Here is a 22,829-nt window from a genome sequence, read left to right as displayed (position 1 = left end):
AAAAAAAATATATTATTATTTTTTTAAATTAATGAAACAGAAATTATAAACATAAACAAACAAACAAATCAATGAATAAAATAAACGAAAATAAAATTAATAAATGTTAAATAAACAAGCAAACAAATAAAAAAGAAAGAATCTGTCACTCCTCTCCACTTGTTTTTTCTTTTTTTAGTTTAACATATATAACGGCAAATACACACATTTGCAGCTCAAAAGAGATCACAACAACAACAAGAGATATAATATAAACAATATATACAAGAGATCTCTTTAACCTTCCCCTTCGCGTGATGTCGCTAAAACCCAATATTTGAATATAACCAGAGACAATTTATAACCCAATATCGCTTCGTGAGCGTACTTCCGGTCGAGAGTCCCTCCTCTTCCGGCTGTAAACACATCGCTTGGGTGCTGCTGTGTCTGACAGTTATAAATAATTAAAAACAACTTATTTATATATAATTTTTTTTAATAACATTTCTCCACATAGTTTATCGATAAGAATGAAGAAGTTTTTCGACGACATCAAGAAGGACATCAAATTCAAGTCGGCAGGACCAGGAAAGAAACTCACAGATGACGGAAGGTAAAAGATCAGACGGTAATGTTACATCAAAATGAAACTCAATTAAACCTAGCGAGTTAAAGTCACATGGATACATCGAATAGCGTGTCTTCTTATTATACACTTTTAGCGTTTGAAACCTTTCAAAGTGCAAGTTAGATATTATTTTACGCCTGAAATCTACTCCAATATATAGAAATCTGAATAAAGTGCATTTATACCTGTCGGACTGGATTCATATCTGGTTCTGACTCATGGAAATATGTACAATATGTGCTAAAGGAATCAGTGTCTCCTCGCTATAATTACTGACAGGCTTAGAGAAGCTCTTGTTAGTCACATGGGAGGGATTTAACCCTGAATGTTGTTGGTTACATCAATGGTTTTGAGCACATAAATAAGTGGGTGGTTTCTCTAGGAGCTCTAAACCTCAAGTCCCAAAGGTTGCTCACGGGACGCCCAGAAAAGCGCCCACTGAGGGTGCAGAGAGGGCAGGGGCCGCGGCCCTTGCCAGGATTGAGCATCAGCACCGGCCCGTGTTGAAGACGTCTCAGGATGCCATACGGAATCAGGGTACATTATTCGATTCTTCACTCATGAATCTGAAAATATTAGTGAATATAGCCGGTTGATTTTTGTCATTGTTTTTCAGTGAAGCGAGAACTTGAAGCAGAGGCAGCTGCCAGCCTGAAGAACACCGAGGTCGAGGCAAGTCTGAGTATTGAAGAAAACTGGGTTTGAAAGTGTCGGGGTTATAGATCATGTGACTGGTGTTTGGTCATGTGATCAAAACATGGCCGCTACTATTGGGGTGGACCACCCTTGTGCGGAATAAACCTTTTTCTAGGCTACTTGTGTGACTGGAGTGAGTGTACATAATTTTAAACATTTATTGTCAAAAGTATTATTAATTTCTGTGTAAGAAAATAGCTTTGGGTACCATTAAAGGAATAGGTCTTGTTAATTGATTTTAATTTGATAGTTAAAATTAGTTTGTATTTTTTTAATTACAAAAAAAATAAAAAAAGGACCCCCCCCCAAAAAATAAATAAAATAAAATAAAAATAAAACAAACAAAAAATGCATTCAAATGCAAAATTATAAGTAATATAAAAGGTATTTATTTTACAAATATTTTTAGTCAGTATATTCAGTTTTAAAATATTGTAATCAAAAGTTAAAAGTTAAGTTAAAAAAATATATACATTATGAAAATCAAATCACCCAGAAATCAGTGTTTCCTCCCTGTATGATCACCTTTCATCCCTGGAAAACAGAAGTCCATTTCTTTCAAATATTACTTTTACAAAATAATATAAAAAAATATTTGAATTAAACGCGTGATTACATTTTAATATAAATTCCATGGCGAACAAAAAGTCGGAACAAGCTGTGAATAAATGACATAATTTTTATTTTTGAGTGAACCGTGCCTTTAAGAATTCAGATCCAGGCTCATTTCAATAGTAGCATTACTCTTTTACTGACCGGATTTCTTTGGTCCTTTTCAAGGGCTCCGGTGTTCCACAGAAGGATCCGTCTTGTTTCTCAGTGTCTGGAGTTTTCTTCATCTGTCCTCTCACTGGAAAAACCTTAACAAAGACCGAGAGAGAGATGCACATCAAGGAGGCCATTCTTATGGTGAGCTTATAACAGACTGAATCTGGGAAGACCTTCCATGTGGATGTTCCTGAACGTCTTCTGTCTTCACAGAGGTTCTCCGAGGATGCGATAGAGGCCTCCATTATGATGATTCACACCTTTAACAAAGACAAAGAGAAAGTAAAGGCCGCCGTCGACATCATTAGCAAGTGAGGACGGTTTCATTTGGACTTTCGAGTGTTAGTGTAACGTTCCTCTGAACCTCTGTAATGTGTGGACAGGTACGTCGAAAACATCTGTAAGAATCCGACTGAGGAAAAGTACAGGAAGATCAAACTTAGCAATAAAGTGTTTCAGGTATGAGCATCGTCTCTGCCAGGATGGAGAACGATATAAATACTTATATTTTGTTGTTTTGTTTATAAAGGAGAAGGTCAGTGGGATTGAAGGATCTCGGGAGTATCTTCAGGCCTTGGGATTTGAGAGCACCTCGCTGCAGGTAGACGGCGAAGGTAATGTGTAAACAGCGTTATATTTAGTGGTGAAGTGTGTAATGTCTTAGATGCCACGTCCTCACACGTTCTCTATGTGAATAATGTCTCTCAGACAGGACTGAGGAGTTCCTGGTGCTGCCGGCGCAGGAGGCCGAGGCTCTGGAGCAGATGAAGGTTCATTTGGAGCGGCTGCAGAAGGGCGAGCCGGTCCGGGCCAAGCTGGACCGTCGGACGCAGGTCTTCAGACCCTCAAAGCACGCCACACACTTCGAGCTCCCCCTAGACTTCTACAATCTGACTGCGGAGGAACTGAAAAGAGAACAGCAGCTGAAGTAAACCGATGAACAACAGTGGCGTTCGAGCGGTGGAAGCTGATGAAAGCCTTACCGGGTCTTTCTGATCTTCGTTCATTGCAGGAGCGAAGTCGTGGAGAGAAACACGATGCTGCGAACGAAAGCCATGCGGGAAAAAGATGAGCAGAGGGAGAGAAGAAAGTACAACTACACGCTTCTGAGAGTGCGCTTACCTGATGAAAATATACTCCAGGGTTGGTAGTTTTGAATTGTTATTAATTTTATATATACAGTACAGACCAAAAGTTTGGAAAACCTTCTCATTCAAAGAGTTTTCTTTATTTTCATGACTATAAAAATTGTAGATTCACACTGAAGGCATCAAAACTATCAATTAACACGTTGAATTATATATGGAATTATATACATAACAAAAAAGTGTGTATTTTATTTACAGCTAAATATTTTCCTTATTCATATTTACCATTTTATATTGTCTTTCAAAGTAGGCTTTGGCATAAAATGTTTGAATGAAATCCTATAATGTTGACAAACAGCTCAAATAGGTTTTTTTTAATCAAATGTGAGTTGCACAATGATGCTTTTAAACCTTTCAGAAAGCTTTAGATGTCTGTTGCCCTCTTTGGCAAACTTGTTCTTCAGGATAAATTCAATATGATCTGCTCTGCAGGCACTTTCCTGGCGTGGGAGAGGGTGTCAGCGTTGTACCAGTTTGTGCGTGAGTCTCTGGAGAACGGCTGGCAGCCCTTTGAGCTGATGGCACCTGGAGGACAAAAACTGAAGGATGATGAGGAATTGGCTCTGAATGAGTGCAACCTGGTAGGTCAAGTTCAAAACCGTCTACAATGTTTCATTCAATAAAAAAATGATCAATACTTGAATCAGACATTTGTTTTCCCCTTCCAGATCCCAGCAGCTCTGCTGACCTTCTCGTGGGACGCCGCAGTGCAGGCAGACATCGCTGCAGCCGGAGGAAAGACTGCTGTTCTGCTTAAAGCAGCACTGTTAGAGAACATCAAGACCCTGAGCTGAACGTTTAGTCTTGCAGTGTCTCCCTGCTGTCCCCGACCTAGTCCACCACTACCACAACCCACACGGTTTCCCAGGATGAGCCCGATACATTGAGTGTGTCCATGTGCTAGGTAGATTTATATGGTGCTAAACACAGGAGGTGTTACTGTCAGAGATGTTATGAGGAGCGTTAGCACCTTATGGGCCAATTTCCAAGCAGTCTGTTCTAATCTAATGCATTGTTGCTTGAGGTAACATGACCAGTCATCATATGATGATGGAAGATGCTCGGTTCGATTGGAAATGGTCTTTAAAATAGATCTCTTGTCGTTTAAAGCACTTTTTTTTTAGCTCCTGCTGAGAGAGTTATGTTAATGTACCATAAAATCTCATTGTGTCAACAGAAGTTTGAAATTGATCTAACATGAGCTCTACCAAGGTCTGATTGTCTTTTCGTTTTATTTTCTGCTTAACATAAATGAAACTACGCATGAATGTTATAATCCAACTTAAATTAGACAAAAAGCTCTGGTCTCCAACAATCTACCTCCTAATGCAGATAAATGTCCACTCGTTTCATTTGTCAACATGTCAGCTAATTGACTTGTATAATAAAGCCTAAAGTATAAAGTGCACGTGACAAATTTTATCACCCAGTTTTTCTTTTCAAATGTATATATATATATATTTTTGCACTAGTTGTCCACAAATTTGCAACATTAGCCCAGCCGTGAATGTGCAAGATTAAACTAGAAGAATAATAGAGTAATAAAGTGCAGTAAACTGTCAAAGTGTTTGCGATACAAACAAGTGTGTTTATGGTTAGAATTAATTAAAATATAAATATCAGTACATAATATTTAGCAGCATAACCACAAAGATAACTGGAAGTGATCGACACCAGAAGTTTTGCTTTTACAACTGGTCATGTTTGCGGTTACGTTAAAATAATGACTTGTGGAGAGAAACAGCACAGACACTAGACAAGATTTAATTTTTTCAGAGTGCACATGTCGAGCATCTGTGTTCATGCACACCTTTAAATGAATATATTTTGAAAGGCTATGTGATGGCATCAAAGGTCCACCTGATTTTTAAATGCAAAAGTAAACCATTTACCATCAACAAGCAATAATTTTGCTTCATTAAAAGCTAGTTAAATTATAACTAGCAGTAAAATGTTAAATTATTGTTACAAATAAGTGTTAAGAATTATAACAAATACCAGGTTGCAATATTATGGAGTACAGTGGACCAATTTTGTAAGTGGCTGACGCTGGAAACCTTGCACAATGAAGTGAAAATTGCACCTGCTTTTACATTAAAAACCTGGTGAATACTTTGGGTATTAGATTGATTCCATTGCAGAAGAATATTGTTACAAGTTTGTTCCTTTATTAAAAATGAACCGTGCTTGTATTTTACACCAATTTGTCAAGTTCAAAATGTTGTGTTTGGTTGCATTCGATGTGACGTATAAATTAAAATGCACTGTCAAATGTAGAGTGTATGTGAAAAAACAAATGTCTCTGAAAAAGTAACTCTTGTGCATGTGATCACATGGAAGGAAAATGTTTGTTAACAGCATATTATAAGTTGTTCATTTTTAAATAATGCTTTATTTAAACAAGCTTTGTAGGAAACCCATTACAACGGCAAACTACGGCGCAGTTTATTTGTGACAATTAAGAAAACACTTCGCCAAAAGATATGCCAATGCTGCTGTTTTTTTCCCCCCATATTGGATTGCCACATACTATTTCAGCTTCTACACTATTGTTCAAAAAAAACAAAAATAGTATTTACACACCACATAAGGCAGCCTGGACAACAAATGGCATATGCTGTTTTTATACAAAGCCTCTTGGAAAAGACAACAAAGGAAATACTTCTGGTGGGCTAAAGATGTTAAGATGGGGGTAGAAGAAAAAGAAACGGAAAATGGAATATAAAAGTGCAATATATTTCAATTTTCATTATTTTTGAAAGACACACCAGTTCAAGTATTCTGAGAGAAAAAACATTACAGGATTTAAAACAATGGTGCCGAGCACAGAGCCTAGCAGACAGCATCGACCTCCTGATGTGTGTCAGAGCTGATGAATGTACAGGAAAGTCTGTGGGAGCTCTCCACCATCTAACACATCTCCACTTAAAGAAGAGGAAACAAATGATTCATTCTGGGGACCTTTAATACTGTATGATCCGTCGAACTGTAGAACAGATTTTGAGTGTCTGGTTCACATGCATAACACACCTAACAGTAAAGAGTCAGATCTCAGGCGGTGGCCGGGGTAAGGGAGGGTAGGGTAAGAGCAGCAGTTTCAGATGCATTCGTGTCCATGGGCTCGATGTTTCTATTGGTTTCTCTCAAGGATGTGTTGGCATCCTGTTCAGAGGATCCTATGAGGAAAAAACACATTTATCAAGCTTATTCTGACAGATTTGTTTGTTGTCAAGATTTATTAGCGATGATACACCAACCAGATTGTTCCCCAATGATGATGCAATCATCGTCTTCATCCTCTTCAGTGTCTGCTTGGAAGCCATCGGTCTCCATTGTCTCAGTCTAAATACATAGTGTAATAAACAGCAAAGTTAGCAGTAGACAAATGGGTAGTGAGCAAAAAAACAACCAAAACAATCAACACTCCACCTGTTCAGAGTCGCCACATTTCTTCATATACTTTGTGATGGAGTGGCTGCTGGCGCGTTTCCTCTTGTTGGAGGGTGTGGTGGAGCTGGACGTGTTGGGCGAGTTGCCCTGTGAGCCGGTGTGTTCGTCGCGGGTAATCTGAGCACCGGAGGTGAGGTAGGTCCACTGGCAGGGAACGGGCAGGGCCTCCTGAGAATGACGAGCCAGAACTTCTGGATGCACGTACCAGCAGCATCGTCTGTAAGTGGAGCGCTTCTCATACACGGCGTTCTCCTTTATGATTCGTCTGATTTGGATCCTTTTGCCAAACAATAAGAAAAGACTTCATAAATCTGACATGCTGCCAAAAACACTCCCCACTAAGAATGTGACAATTAACTGCAAGCAGTTCAAATATGTGACAATTTAAATCAGTTTAGATGGGAAACAAATCGTGATACAACTGGAGGAGTTTATATGAATTCATCTCTGAGGGGAGCCGACTATCTTTAGAAAGTTTATGTTGTATTTTCTGTTCATCTTGCCTCTTAACAATTAAAGTAGTGTTCATAAGCACAGCGACACAGCACAGCAAAAGTCACCAATCGGATCTAGGTATATTCCTTTCAGTTAATTTTCCAGACCGACTAGGGCTGAACAATATGGACAAAATCTCTCGATTTTTATGCCAGATATCTCGATATCGATACAATACGATATGACTACGTGTTCTTTTGCAAAGCACGACCTGCACAACTCGTCACTCTGGTTTACATCGTCTTTTCTGAATCCAAAATACTTCCAAATTATGGAAGATGATTTATGTTTTGGCACCATGATTTATGTACCGGCTGCATTATCTCTCGCACTCATTTTCTTTCTTTCTAATTTATCCGCTGTCTCTGTACAGTGTGTGTGCGCTGGCTTTAGCGGTGCATTCAAGGGCTGGTCCCTGGATCGTACGATCAAGTGCATCACATATGTTGAATTTAGCCAGAGACAGGCGCGCTCAGAGCTGTCATATCTCACAACTTTTCAGTGTTTACAACCGCAAACTGTTTATTTTAGGTTTCAAACATATAAATTCACATAAGTACTAAAAAAACAATACATTTAGAGTTTGTAAAATACACACTGATGTCTATGGAAGAGGTAATAATCCTTTCGATTATAATTCGACATGTTTTATTCATATCAGATACACATTGTGTAAGTAACTTCAATGTTTACTCTATTCTATTCCCAGTTCACCAGCCACTTACTTTTAAGTATTTCGGGAGAAGTGGATGAATTCACGTGTTGTAAACATAGAGGTTGTAAATCCAACAGATCCGATTCTCTGAACTGCATCTGCGGCACACGGCGGCGCCCATCGCGCATACAGCTCAACTAACGCGATCATTATAAAGGTGTTTAAACAACAATATACTTCCACTTGCATTCAAAGGCACTCGTAAAACTGATTTTTGTTGTGACGGCCAGAGTTGTATGCAGGGCGAGCGCGGAGACGGGAAATCTATATAGTCTATATCGGTGCTTTTTTCGATAGTAATATCTTGAAAGTTACTTGTTATCCGAACATTAACCATTAACTGACAAGATTAGAATAATAGAAATAGAATAAAATTAAAAGAATAAAATAAATAGTCCTAAACAATTTTTTTTCAATTAAATTATTAACATTAAGATGACAAAACGAAAACACACTGAATTCTTTCAATGCATCTAAAATAATTTCTCAAAGAATATGCGGGTATTGAAATCACTTTTGAATGCGCGCTCGCTGTTCACTTTCACATTCACATGCACTCTGTGTAAAGGAGCACATGTAATCTTACATTTTTGTCAGTGAGACTGCCAAATACTGTCAGTCATCTAGCCTACTCTCAATCCATGATCAGTCAAGCTTGTGTTGGATACAGGGTTGAGGGGAATACAAAAAAAACAAAGTTTAAACTGAATTATTTTTTATTTTTTTCACTCAGCAGTTAATACGAAAATCCCTAATCGGATGGAATCGTGAGTTGAGTGAATCGTCCCTACTCCACGGAGTGCAACAGGAAGTCACTGACGAATTCAATTTACTCAATTTACAAAAAGAATGGGGTTTAGTAAATGGCTGAAAATAAGGTCTGCTTTTAACAAAAGCTCATATGATATTTTCATGTTTTACTCTATGACATAAAATGCATCAGTAATACCCTGTGATTTTGGCAAGATTGTACATTAGAGGTCGACCGATATATCGCTTGGCCGATATATCGGGACAATATTTGTCATTTTTTAATATATCGGCATCGGCCGATATCCGTGTTTAGTAGCGCCGATTTAAAGTCAGGCACGTCGGCGGGCAGCCCCATGTTATTGGCGCTGTGGAAAGTGCTGCTGCTGCCACTGCATGTAAAGCACCCCAAGCCAAAACCTTTGGAAGATTCAACAACAGACCTGGGAGATAAAGGTAGTCAGAGAATTTCACTCTGTAAATGGAGTGGAGAAGTTGTCAGCTCTCACAAACACTGCAGCGTGATTGAGTGCTCAGTTACTCCGCCCCGCTCACAGACAGCACCGCGCTCTGAGAGACAGCTGTCCTGGAGCTGCCCAGAACGGTGAATCACATGTGTTCGGAAGCATGGTTTGATGCAGACAAAAAACAGTTTTCCATCCAACTCATTTGTATTTAGGGATGTCAACATTTATTAATTTCCATGATCGATCGTCGTTTAAATGAACAATCAAGTGATAACCTTAATTCTGCAAAATGCGTCTGCAGCGGTATTATTATTATTATGTGCAAAAGCCACTTGAAAAAAAAAAAGCCTTCTCACACGAATTAAAGGGGTTTTAGTGTGAATAAAATGCTACTAGCAGGACCGTAAAATGAATAAATGTGATTATGATCATTTGATAAAATGAAGAGAGCGCGCCATACGTTGGAGATCATGTTACTTTGTTGACTGTTTCCTGTCAAGGAGACCGCTGAATGCGCCTCTTTAAACGGTTTCGTGGTGCCCGTTGTTGTATTTTAAAATGCAGTGTTTTCAAATTACACTATAGTAGTGGTGCAACGGATCATCATTGATCCGTGATCCGTTCGGATCAATATCTTCGGTTCGGCACACGTGACCCGCAGATTGAATTATGAAAAAAAAAAAAGTTGCGCATGTTCAGTCTACACTCAGTGGTAATGCGGTGCGGAGGAGCTTGAACGCCCCCCGCGCATTTAGTCTTCCCTGTCAGATATAATGATGAAGGAAAGAGGTCAGAGTGAAAAGATTGTGCCAGATCTTTATGAACAGGAGAAGAAAAAAGTTGTGGATGAACTATCCCGAGCATCCCCTGTTGAGCTCACGACAGACGGGAGGACGTCCAGGGGGACGGAGAGCTATGTGACGATAACTGCTCACTTCATCACAGCAGACTGGGAGATGAGAAGTCGGGGTATTATGTTAAAAAGAAGATATTATGTCATGTGCACTAAGTTGATTTCATATATTTTAATTTAATTATTTAATGTTAATAAAAAAAGACAAAACGTATGTTTATTTGTCTTGGCCTTTTTTTCTTTTTGCTGATCCGAAAAATGATCCGATCCATACGAGGACGAGCGGGCGCGGGTTTGACGAGACGTATTTGGAGGTTATTGCTCACGTCTCGTTCTGCACATATCCAAATGTTTCCATATTCGCAATGTATCTGAATGTTAAACTATAATATATATATATATATATATATATATATATATATATATATATATATATATATATATATATATATATATATACACATACATACATACATACATACATACATACATATACACACACACACACACACACATATATATATATATATATATATATATATATATATATATATATATATAAACTAGACCGAACAAATCATCCTCTTCACATGAGCAAAAACGTCCTTGGCATAACACCAGAGAGGACCGGTATACGGTGTATTTTAACTGACCAGTGTAACCTTTTAAATGTTTGGTTGACTGGACTTTATTTTAATAATGAACAGACTGCGATGTAAGTTTGAAATTAGAAAGAACTTTAGATGTTCTGTGTCATTTATACCAAACACAAATGTTGCTAGTTGCTAGTGTGTTTGCAGCACTACTGTTAGCCTATTTTTTATATATTTATTTTTTTATATTTTTCAGTTTAATTGATTTTAATTTCTAAAATTGTATTAATTTAAATTTATATTTAAGTTTACATTTATGTTCCAACAAACTTTAAAAATTCTACTTGATAAATGTAAATGCTCTAAAACTTTTATGTAAATGATTGACATATATATTACCCGTTTTATATATTACCTGTTTTATATATTTAATACTTGGTCAGTTTATTGATTTGTTTGGATACATTTTTTTATTTTAATACCGTGCAGTGCACTAAATTAAGATTCGAGAGATGGTTCAAGTCAGTGCTCAATAAATGATAAGTTTAGAAAGGTTGTGCATCCACTTATTATTAGTGTGACATTTTAGCATGCAAATCAAGAGGAAAACTCCAAGATATCGGCCCTAAAAATCGGCAGCACATATCGGCCATCGGCTGACCCTGACCTCTAAACATCGGCATCGGCTATAGAAAAACCCATATCGTTCGATCTCTATTGTACATGCGTTTAAACAGGTGGGTTGCAAACAAGTGGCTAAAGGGGGAAACAGATGTTATAAAGGAAATTAAAAGTCATCAAAAAAAAAAAAAAAAAAAAAAAACAGGAAAACTCATCTACTCAGTCTACTTTTATAGCCTCATTGTTTATAATACAACTCTTGCAAACTACCAAACTTTCAAATTTAGCCCATCACTTGCTATTGCTTTTAATATATTATTCTGATTGCATTTATGCTTGAAAATTTAAAGTTGCTCATTTGTGAAAATAGATAAAAAAATATTTAAACAAACTTTAATTTATATGCTAATATTCTGCAGTAATGCAAAAGCCAATGGCAAAATCTTGTCGGGTTTTTTTTCCAGGTAACTAAGGTTGATAACTAATTTTCAGTAGGACACCGTAAGCTGGCTTACCTGGTCGGGACATTGTCACTTAAATTCTGAGGACTTTCTTTGGGTGAGGATGTTTGTTGGCGAAAGAACTCCAGGAACTCGTTGATTATGACCTTACTGCTGTTCACATTCCCATGCAGCAAGGGCAGCAGCTGTGACAGCACTGAAGAGAAGTGAGAAACACATTAATATCTCAGCAATACATGTGAGAGGGTTTTACAATGCCACTGTATTAAAGCATGTAATGAAGGCAGTTTACTTTAGGTCAGGAATGCAAATTTAAAGTGGAAAATGAAAATATTCATGGTGCACCCATTTTTGGGTGTGAATTTTCGAGAAGGGTCTAGCTGCAGACATGCACTTGCACTCTCGGACTTGCTTCCGCAAGTGATGTCACTTCATCTGTTCAAAGGACATTGCTCTTGCAGTCTTCTGGTTTGTTCAGATAGGTACCTAGTTTATTTTTGATGGACGCCACATTCAAGCCGCACAGCTAATTCAAAAGTCAAAATATTTACCCTACAAACTTGGCACAATTGTAAATAAGTTACTCGTTTTAAAAATGTGAAAACTTCATTTTTAATAAACATAGTATGCGACACATCACTTAATGTGGAAAACTTTGGAAATCTCCAGTCAAAAAGTTTGCCCACCCCTGCTTTAGCAAGAAGAGGCTTTTTTCTGGCAAGTTTTCCAAATATGCCATGCTTGGCCAATATTTTTCTAATTGAACTGTCATGAACATTATCATTTAACATGTTAACTGAGGCCTGTAGAGTCTTGCGTTGAAGTTTTTGGGACGTCCACTTCTGGGAGGACCGGTGTCTGTTTTGAATGTCTTCTACTTGTGAATAATAGGGTTGTGACGGTGAGGAAACGTTCCCTCTTTTTTCCACTTTCCTTTGCTTTTAAATTGCTTGTAAAAGCGGCGTGCTCATTCTTTCACTTTCAAATAGCAGCAGTTCAGCGTCAATTGCTTCAATGCAAAACTCACTATAGCCTACCATATTTTTCGCACTATAAGGCATGCCGGATTATAAGGCGCATAGAATAGAAGATTCGTCAAGCAACAGACTGCAGATGAGAAAACTTTAGCTTCTAACTGGATCTATAATCTGCCAAGCATATCAGAGTCAAGCACACATGCTGTACTCACATTTCTCATTCCTCTGTTGGCGTGCGAGGTCCTGTTCGGGGGTACAAGGCTCGTCTCTGGGTAAAGGCTCAAGCATGCAGATAGCGTACGGTTGCAGGAGGTCCAGGCCAGGCTCTTCCCCCTCCCACAGGCAGCCACGCACCACTGATTCCAACACCTTCACCTTCCCTTTAGACATGAGCTCATTCTCCCATTCACGCGCCTTCATCCTCTGACGCACCTTCTGTTTCTCGGGATCTCCACCCTCCTGAAAGAGCAGCCTGTTAGCATCATGACATGACTTTATGAGGTGACTGAAGAAGGGGGATGTTTAAAAATACCTCGTCTTCTTCAAGTGCTCCTTCCCCTTCTGACAGATAACCGTGGGGCACAAAGAAACCATCATCATCGTCGTCATCATCTCCTCCTTCATCGTCATCATCCTGCAGGAAAAACCAGATTAAAGTTGCAGACATGCAGACAACAATAGCTAATTTGTCACTTCAGAAATAGTGATGTCAGATTGATCACCCCTTCACTGTGAGACAGAGATTCTCCCGGCTCCTCTTCCTCCCACTCTTCATCACTGTCCACCTCATAATCCAGCAAGTCCTGATAAAACAAAACAAAAAAAATAAAATTCAGCTATGGCATCCCATTTCCACCACATAAGAATAAAAATCATGCTTTGATAAATAGTCAATTACACTTTTCAAAGCAGCCTCAGAGATAACCACTATGTTAATGTTTAAAATCCTAATATCTTTAATGTCTTATAGTTGCATTTAGCAGCTTAGCGTTGGGTAATATAATTTACATTTTGCAACTATATCATGCAATCAAACAGTTGAGATTGTCTAGAATAAATATCCCAACATGAGTATACCACATGTACATGGATATACATACATATATCCAACTTTATATAAAGAGTAGGCAATCATTTAGTTACATTTTGTCACATTGAGGACGACTTTTTTTTCTTAGGTGCACCAGCACAAAAGTAAGGTGCACCCAAATTTTCATTCAAATCACATTTAACACTTTTACAGGTCCACTTATTTTTTTTTTTTTTAATTGCAGTCTATATAGACAGTATTGACATGTAAATGATCAACTAACAATCTGGTCAACAAAGTTCTTTATTTGAAGCAAAATTCTACAAGAAAGGTAACTTACTGAAAAAGTGTTTGTGCTTAAAGTGCTTCACTGAGCTGAAATTTAAACTTAAAACATCAAGATAAATTAAATTAAAAGAAAATCTAAATTAAGTGTTTTAAGCTCTTCAAACTGAACATCTCATGGCTCAAAGTCAATGGCAGTCACATGCCCCTCGAATGGCCAACTCTGTAGTTTGACCTTCTTGATCTTTGACCTTGGCTAAAGCAGCTGGCCACACTCTCTCTAGCTTCAAAATCTTCCAGACTTGGCCCCTCTACACTGATTCTTATCAGATCTACTGTGTCTGAATGAAGGGATGCTCTAGTGTCTGACGTGAACAGCTAAACTGTCCCTAAACAGCTTATACTACTGTTTCAGCTATTCAAATAGTTCAGTTGCAAAGTGATAATTTTTTTCATTTTTTATAAAGTTAATTTAGCAAAAAATGTGGAGCATTTTTTTTGTTTGCTAAATATAATAATTTTTTTTTTTTTTTTTTTTTAAGTAACGACCAAGCAGCCAGCGGCAGACAGTGAGTCTATGTTTGATCAATTTAGCCTTCTCAAATCATCAACTTACCTAAAATAAAATCTATAGATATAAAACAGTTCCAAGCATATAACGGTTTAAATGTTGAACCTAGATAAATGTGTGCTATATCCAATAGTTTGTGCAAAATTGAAAACAACTCTCATTATAATCATTATCCATAAAGATGCACTTCTCTATAAAGGCACGTCTAATGAGATGGCGAGTCAGGATCAGCAACTTCATTCTTGCGACAAAGACTCAGAAAACACTTGTTTATTAGTAAATAATTCATATATCTCCCTACTATTTCTTTTACTATTATTATACTTAGGGGTGCTCCGATCGTGATCGGCCGATCGTTATGCGCATCTCGTCAGTAAAGCCGGTTATTTAATCAGCGGTTAATTCCATCAGGTGCGTGATTTCTCATAGAGCAGCTGTTACTACAGAGAGCCGTTGTTAACTGAGAAGATGCGCAAATCCAATTCATTTTCAGCGTTTTTTGGCGGATCTTCTCAGTTAACCACGGCTCTGTGTAGTAACAGCTGCTCTATGTGAAATCACGCACCTGATGGAATTAACCGCTGATTAGAGAACCGGCTTTACTGACGAGATGTGCATTAACGATCGGCCGATCATGATCGGAGCACCCCTAATTATACTTTTACTACTATTATACTTTTGCCAGTGCTTTGCGGCAAGCTTGAGCCTATTGCATGCATTTGAACGGATAACTGTTCAGCTGCGCTGCTGCTGGCAGGACAATAAACACCATTAAGCCACTCTTGACAGTAGTGGCAGCACGGTCTCATGTTGTTTTCACCAGTGCAGCAATTTTTTTTCATGACTAGCAGATGGATGTCTAAAATATAAAAGGAGAAGTCTAAAACAGACAGGAGGCCCGGCCTGTGTCTAAACTATGACGTGAAAATCATCCCGAAGGGCGGCTTGGGGGGTGTAAAAAAGTAGGGGTACGTCGGTGGACCACTGGGAGACTTTCAGAGTCGGTGAAACACACAGACTTCAAACACAGAGTTGCTATAGAATCAGAGGGAGTTGGGGCATTGTTGGGTTTATTTCTGAATTGCTTGAAATCAGAGGAAGCAGAGGCCCTCAACAGTGACCAATGAAGTTCTTTGCGAGCTGAAAAACTGCCAAGCCATTGTTCTGCTCGGATGTCATCCAAACTTTTCCTAAGTAAACAGTCACATACAACCACAGACTGTATCATGTATATCTTATAACAAATCAAATTTTACTTGGTACTTTTGAGAAATGTCCTCACAACATAATTGTATTTTGACAGTAATTACAATTACGATGCTGTCATGACAATATTAAAGTTAAAGGTGGCTCCGATGCTACATTTCCAGTTCTTCCCACAGGTTTGAAGTATACTTGCGGTGGTAGCTAAGTGAAAATCCTATTACCCACGGCACAAAAATAGTCTACATGTGACAAATAATTTGTGACTTTTAACAATATTTTTATTTATTGAAATTCATTTTTGATAGTTTATGCTGTGTTTAGGGAAATTAAGTAATTTTTATCTATTTACCACACAATTTCTCAACTACACCATTAATTTAGATGAAATATTCAATTTTTATGGGAAAAAAAAACACTGACCAAAAAATTACCAAAATTAAATATTAAATTTGTTTCTGGATATTGATCTAAGTGTTAGGGGCAGAATTGTGCCATCTGTTGGCTACAGAAAAATCTGTAGGAAATACAGCTTTAGGGTGGGGGAAAAAAGGGTAATTATAACTGCACTTATAAATGCAATGAGAGACAAACATGATCACACAAATAAACACACACACACACACACCTGCTCTTTGTCCGTGAAATATCCAGCGCATGTGTGATTGTCAGTGGGAGTAAACAGTTCTTGATAAGGATCCACAATATATCTAAATTATCTTAATATTGCAAACGTCAACATCATGATATTTACGGCGTGTATGTATGAATGTTATAAAAAATGTATTAATATAGCTGTTGTCATTATTATCATTATTATTGTCTTTTTAATTGTAACATAGCAACAGTAAAGTTACAATACTAACATTTATAAATGTTGACTGAAAGTCCTCAGTACTTTTTTGATGTTGTTGTTGACAGCAGCATAAATTATATTCATTACTAATTTGGGAAGGTGAATTGTCACATGCCTTGTAAAAATTAATAAAAGTGTCACTGAGCTACTGACAAGTGATGGGCCTTTCACACAGGAACACAGGCAAAAGTTAAACTATTTAGCATTTTTAGCAGGGCGTGTTCAACAGCAGTCGTGCAGCACTGTTTGAACACCTGCAATTCACGCGTGTATTAGAAAACAATGTTCTGCAGTGTATTTATTTAAGGCCATTTCACAATTTAAAGTAACCAGCAACAACCACCTCTTCCTCTTCTCATCGAATGCATGAGATGCAATATTAAGTCTATCCCTGTTGGTGCTTGTAATGATTTTTGCATCATTCTCTGACAGTTTTAAATGCCTCCACACTGCACACAAGTTTGCTGCATAATTGCGCACCTCTGTTTGATTGCGTAATGTCATTGTTTGTTACAATGTATTCAGTTTTTTTCTTATTTGGCCGAACACCAAAATTATTATTTTTGGCCTAATAATTTCAGCTGCTGATTATTCGGTGCATCCCTAGTAAATATATCATTGCTACTGCGATATGCCACTTTTTTATCATATAAAAATGTATACTGGTATTAGGGTTACTGACGAGATGCACATTATCGCACCCCTAACTGGTGTTTTCGTGAACAGTATGATATGACACACCCCTACTGCCCGCCCAGGTAAAGTCTATGTGTGGAAAGCACTGATTTCATTTACAGATTCTTGTGTTTTTACCTTGTCTTGTCTCAGTGGGAAGCGTGGAGAGATGCAAGTGCTTTTTTTACACCAGGTCCCCCAATAAGCTGGACGATAGTTGTCATGGAACTGCAGGAGTTTCATGCGGCCATAACGGTGGCGGTCTGGGACGCCATCTGCCTTTTGGTGGTCAGTTACGACCACACAATCTCTAATAACAGAGAACAGACAAAAAGAATAAGCCTTTCACATCACTCTTACATCACTCTCGCACATTTAAAAGTTTGTGTATCTCAGCAACAGGTTCAGTGTGGCTTTACCTTACAGCACTGTGACTTGGCCGGGTTGGACCTGAACAGCGAGGTTTGTGCCTTGTCCAGTCCTTCAGTCCATTCAGAGAGCCATCAGGTTGGGCAAGATAATGGTCCAGCTCCTCTAGAACTGAGTCTTCACACTGTACTCGAGTCAGTGGTGCCAAAGACATGTTAGCTTTAATCTCAAAAGGAGCAAATTTCCCACAGGCAGACGCAAGAGTCTGAAACACACAATAATACACAAAAGTTAAAAAAAGAAAACACAGCATAAACGAAGCATGACAGCCATAACATTTGGAAAGATTTCTAGCTTTTAGATTGTTCTCTTATCTGTTTGTCCAACAAGGACTCGTTGTCAAATTAATATCTTATGTATTATTTGTAAATGTTTCACATAAGTAGTTTGACACAACAAGTCTTTATTCCAGTGAATAATGTGACTCTTACCTTTGGTGCAAGCTGGGTCTTGGACTTCTGTAGAAATCGTGTAATCTCTGCCTTCTCAGCTTTGATTCGCTAAACAGATAGACAAACTCAATGAGGACCTGAACAGTTCGCAAAACAATAACATATGAATTTGAGGATCTCCGGAATAAAGACTGATAAAACCACTCACTTCTTTCTCTTCCTTCAACCGTTTTTCCTCATCTTTCTTTCTTTTCTCTTCCAGTTTGGCCCTAAATAGCAACATATTTTACAACAGATTTTAATACTCGCATCCTGCATAAAATTAAGAAAAAAATCTATACAACTATTACTGTAATAATGTACTGAGACACGCACTCAATTTTCATTTGCCGCTGCTCTTCTTTAGCTTTTAGTTTATCAGCCTTTTCCTTCTCCTCCCTCTCCTTTTTTTCTCGTCGCTCCTTTTCATCTTTCTCCTTTTTTTCTTTCTTCTCCCTCTCCTTCTCTTCCTTTAGCTTGCGGGCCTCCTCTTTCTTCCTTTCCTTGGCAGCTTTGGCATCTTCTTTCTGACGTTCTTTCTCTTCCTTTTGTCGCCGCTTCTCCTCCTGCTCTTGGACACTCTGAGGGACAATAAGACAATAAATAACTATTCAAATGAAGCACAGAATTTCACAGTGAAAAGACTTTTAAAGGAAACAATCAATCCTTCTTGAACCCTTAAAGTGCAAACATCCGCATTTTGATCAAACTTGTTTGGCACTTTTGGAGGAGAAATAACCCACACAAGGTACTTAGATTTCAGCATTGGGCTCATGCACCCAAACCTGAATCTCATATGCTTATATTAACATTACACATTAAAAATATTGGTTTCTAAATTTGATGTGATTTTACCTTAAGGGATCGTCTCTTAATTTTACTAGCTGCGCTTATCTGTGACGTCTGCAGAAAGGAAAGAGAGTGGTCAACAGGTTGAAATTAAGCAACAAAAAAAAAAAACTAATTGAAATTGATTCATGTCTACTCACAGAGGCAGGGGTAGTGGGAGCGCTCTTGCTGGGCTCTGGTGAGCTCTCTATCACTGAGAGGGAGCTGGTAGACTCGGTCGACAGCACAGACTCATTCCCGTGACTGACTTCAGTCTCCTGCTGCTCCTCTTCCTCAGTGTCAGACTCCTCAGCAATGTCCAGCAGTGGTAGGGCATCTTCGTCCTTCTCCGTCTCTTTCTTTGTCAGTGGACTGGTTGGTTCTGGTTCTGTTTCTTCACTAAGGGGGCAGGTGGCAGCAACCGGAGGTACAGGCTGCTGTTTGACAGCATCATTGGAGTCTTCGGTGAGGTCAATTGTTTTAAGGCCAGAGCGGACCGGGGAACGCTTCCGCCTGCTCATGAAGCAATCAAGTGGTCCACGGCCATTTACCAGAACTGGGCCATGGTGCAGCGGGGTGGAGGAACTGTCCCCATCATTTTCTCCATCCGATGCATTCGGTTCAGAAGACCTGGGGACAACCGGACCTTTGGTTCTTTTGGGCTCACTGCATTCCTTGGTTTCTGGGTTGAGCCTTTTGAAAGGTAGACGTGCTGTAAGGAGGCACTGCTGTTAGTTATTCTGAAAAGACTATAAAACACTAGGCCTCATTCATTTGCTGGCCATTATACACTGAACATCTAATGATCTGTTTATCAAGCATGTCTTGCAGTTCAGCAACAGCAGACCAGAATCATGATGACTGATTTGAAGATTAAGTTGGGGCTTTTAAATAAGAATTTGAAATGCAGCACAGTAATTATTTTACCTCAATTATAACTGTTGGAAGTCAAAATAAAAAAAAATTGATCATCACATTTCAACTGGATGGAATCTCAAAAGTGCTTCCTAACTTGCATACTTGTGCACTATACTATGTGATTTGTTTAGTATAGTGCAATTAATGGGTTCACACCGAAAATAAAAGTATTTTAAATACCTGAATAAAGTACCCATTTAGCTATAGGAACAAATGCAATGGAGCTTTTCCACTACATGGTACGGCACGGTAGGGTTCGTTACGGTTCACTTTTGGGCGGTTTTCCACTGGGTTCAACGTGGTACTTTTTTCAGTACCACCTCGAATGAGGTTCCCAAGTGATCCGTACCGTTACCAGAACGTAATTTTTAAACTCTGCTGACCGCTGATTTTTCTCAGAGAGAATTGTCACTAACTGCGTCACTGAACTTGTGACACAAACACAACAGAACCGCTAGATTTAAATCAGCACAGTCAGCGAAGGATCGAAAAATAGTTTTGAACGAGCACACCTTTTTTTAACAACCAAAAAATGGCTGTTTGGTTGTCTGTTGAGGAAGTACAGAGGAAGCAGAGGAGCAGATCCAGTGAGAGTCTGGTGAGTCATGGCAGTAGAGACGGTGCAACTATAACGACAAGTGAATAATACTGCCCACTCTAAAGTAATACTAAACTGCAGTGGAAACGAAAACCAAACCATGCTGAGACGTAACACACAGTGGAAAAGTGGCATAAGAGACAGCACTCAGTGGCTGTAGATTCAATTACATTAGGGAAGTAGAAAAGCTATTAGACTTGATGGATGACAAAATAACCTTAAAAAAACTCATACACTTTACTGGAGTGTACAACCATCATTTGAAATGCAACTTTAGTAATGCACTTACATTTGGTAAAATATTACATACACACCATAAAAGTAACTTTATAAAACATTTGTTAAATGCTTTTATCCTTATCAGCAGTAATGTCCATTGACAGCTCTCTTAAAGTTTTGCGTGACCTGATATATCATAAGTGAGTCAATATAGTTTTGAGACATACTCCATTAAGCACTTACATAGAACATTTCCCAATCCACCAACAAACATTTCCAAACATTAATGATGTGTCAGGATTTTTAAAATAATAAACACTCTAGATTCCCCCCAAATAATTATTTAATAAACTGGTTCCTCAAGATATGATAACTCATATGACATTACCATATTTTATTTGAGTGGGAATGGTTTTCCATTACTGCCTAGATATATTAACATTTCAGTTGTTTACCTTGAACAAGCTTCTTGCTGGTATTAGCTTTGCCCACACAATCCATGCCTGAAACACATAAAGAGCATGTTAAGGTCCAATCCTTCATCAGAAATACATATGCAAGCTATAAAAAATAACAATCATCAAATGACAACAATCTGACACGATCTCTGACATTAATATCAACCTACGCCTCGCTACAACAAAGGTAACTGCAAAGTTACCTCTGCATGCAAACTATTTAGGTGACAGTCACATCGAACCCCAAAATTTCATTTCGAGGATAAATATAACTTTAATCTTTCTAAATGTCAAAAAGGCCCACATTAAACACAGAAGCGCTTACAAACTTCCAAAGAAATAATGGAGGCAAACTACACGTATGTTTAGTTTTGATCTCCCGCCTTTCAGTGAAAGCTGGTTTGTAACGTTAGGCCTGTGGCGACTGACTCCGACTACTGAACCTGTGACTACAGAGACATTATGTTCGTCTATTAGCCTGAGACTGAGGAACAAAGTAGTAGACTGAGTTCAGAACAACATAAACGGGGCTTATTTCGATAAACCCGCTCGAATACAGAAAAATGAAATTCACATTTAGTGCGAGCAGAAAACAAGATTGTCAATAACAAATCTGAGCTCACCTGCTAACATGCTAATTAAGAGTCAAAACCCTCGACAACTCCAAATACTACTTTGAAAATACATTTTTATCGTCTCTCAGAGCAAATGAACCGAATTAAAACGGTTTCATTAGTAATGTCCGGCAAAATGTGGAGTTTTTCGTCCGCGTTATTAGTCACCTAAGTTAAATGCGCTCTCTTACCGTTATTATTCCCTATATATAGACTTTAATCACACATTAAACCAGTTTTATTTCACATTAAACATCAGACCTCTTCGTGGTGTGGAGGCCAGAGGCTCCTCGGCCGCGAGCATCACAACCACCATCCGCGCGCCCTTCAACTTCTCGCGCTGGAAACGTTAAACGGGCAGCGCTTTTTTAGACTCCGTAGACAGCCCCTTAAGGATAGTCATCGACTACAGGTCTTTTCCAGGTATTACATTAACGTGTCGACTGCGAATTTAATTAGTTTCTGTTACTTTTAGAGCGGTTGGTTCTGTTTTTTCCCCCCTGTGTAATCCCGGTCCAGCCGTTCCAGTCTCATCCCCGGCCAGACTCCCTCGCGCTCCCCGCTCAGAATTGGCGGGAGCCTGTTGCTGGAGTGATTCGGAGGGCGCGATTGGTCAGCGGCGCACCACGTCACATCGACGAAGAGTCACGTAATTGGCTGTCACGTTCGATTCTGCCTCGCAACACGTAGCGGTCAAAGCCTGTGATTGGACAGTGACTGTGATTCTCGAGCAGTGTTGCCAACTTAGCGACTTTGTCGCTAGATTTAGTGACTTTTCAGACCCCCATAGCGACTTTTTTCCAAAAAAGCGACTAGCGACAAATCTAGCGACTTTTTTTGACAGACCTTATTTAGTCTCTGAGACTCTCCGGTACTGCCGCACGAGCTCTCTCTCTCTCTATTTCTCCCAGCGTGCGCACACGCCTCTCTCTCTCTGCATCTGCGAGCAGAGAGGAGCACTTTCAGTTACAAAAAGATATTCTGTTGCTTCTAACTCTATTTTACATACAAGTATAGCCGAAATCACAGTACAATCATTATCTTAATCTTATGTGTATGTGATTTCATTAGACAATGTCGTAAATAGGATTTTAGTGCAGAGATTAACATCTT

The 22,829-nt window shown here is 38.7% G+C and overlaps 2 protein-coding genes across 2 annotated transcripts; one reads left to right on the top strand and one right to left on the bottom strand.

The window, feature by feature from the left end:
- The first annotated feature begins 361 nt into the window (after positions 1 to 361).
- ubxn6 (UBX domain protein 6) lies at positions 362 to 4,625 on the top strand. The gene is made up of 11 exons (XM_026236065.1): positions 362 to 592; positions 990 to 1,144; positions 1,224 to 1,279; positions 2,084 to 2,212; positions 2,285 to 2,382; positions 2,455 to 2,530; positions 2,601 to 2,685; positions 2,780 to 2,999; positions 3,084 to 3,214; positions 3,652 to 3,800; positions 3,888 to 4,625. The coding sequence occupies exons 1-11, from the start codon at positions 510 to 512 to the stop codon at positions 4,011 to 4,013; spliced, it is 1,308 nt and encodes a 435-aa protein (XP_026091850.1). The 5' UTR covers positions 362 to 509; the 3' UTR covers positions 4,014 to 4,625.
- Positions 4,626 to 5,591: 966 nt separating this feature from the next.
- Positions 5,592 to 22,287, bottom strand: LOC113064990 (chromatin assembly factor 1 subunit A-like). The gene is made up of 16 exons (XM_026236064.1): positions 21,978 to 22,287; positions 21,100 to 21,147; positions 19,071 to 19,621; positions 18,937 to 18,984; positions 18,418 to 18,662; positions 18,251 to 18,311; positions 18,082 to 18,150; positions 17,641 to 17,855; positions 17,360 to 17,531; positions 13,324 to 13,404; positions 13,134 to 13,235; positions 12,814 to 13,060; positions 11,679 to 11,820; positions 6,649 to 6,946; positions 6,477 to 6,561; positions 5,592 to 6,395 (listed from the first exon to the last, which is right to left on the bottom strand). Exons 1-16 carry the CDS (start codon positions 22,030 to 22,032, stop codon positions 6,271 to 6,273), a joined length of 2,544 nt encoding a protein of 847 aa, XP_026091849.1. The 5' UTR covers positions 22,033 to 22,287; the 3' UTR covers positions 5,592 to 6,270.
- Positions 22,288 to 22,829: the final 542 nt, after the last annotated feature.

The sequence above is a fragment of the Carassius auratus genome, chromosome 47 (assembly GCF_003368295.1).
Source record: "Carassius auratus strain Wakin chromosome 47, ASM336829v1, whole genome shotgun sequence".
Lineage (NCBI taxonomy): Eukaryota > Metazoa > Chordata > Actinopteri > Cypriniformes > Cyprinidae > Carassius > Carassius auratus.
Note: the sequence above shows the minus strand (reverse complement) of the source record. Positions and strands in the feature narration are given on the sequence as shown.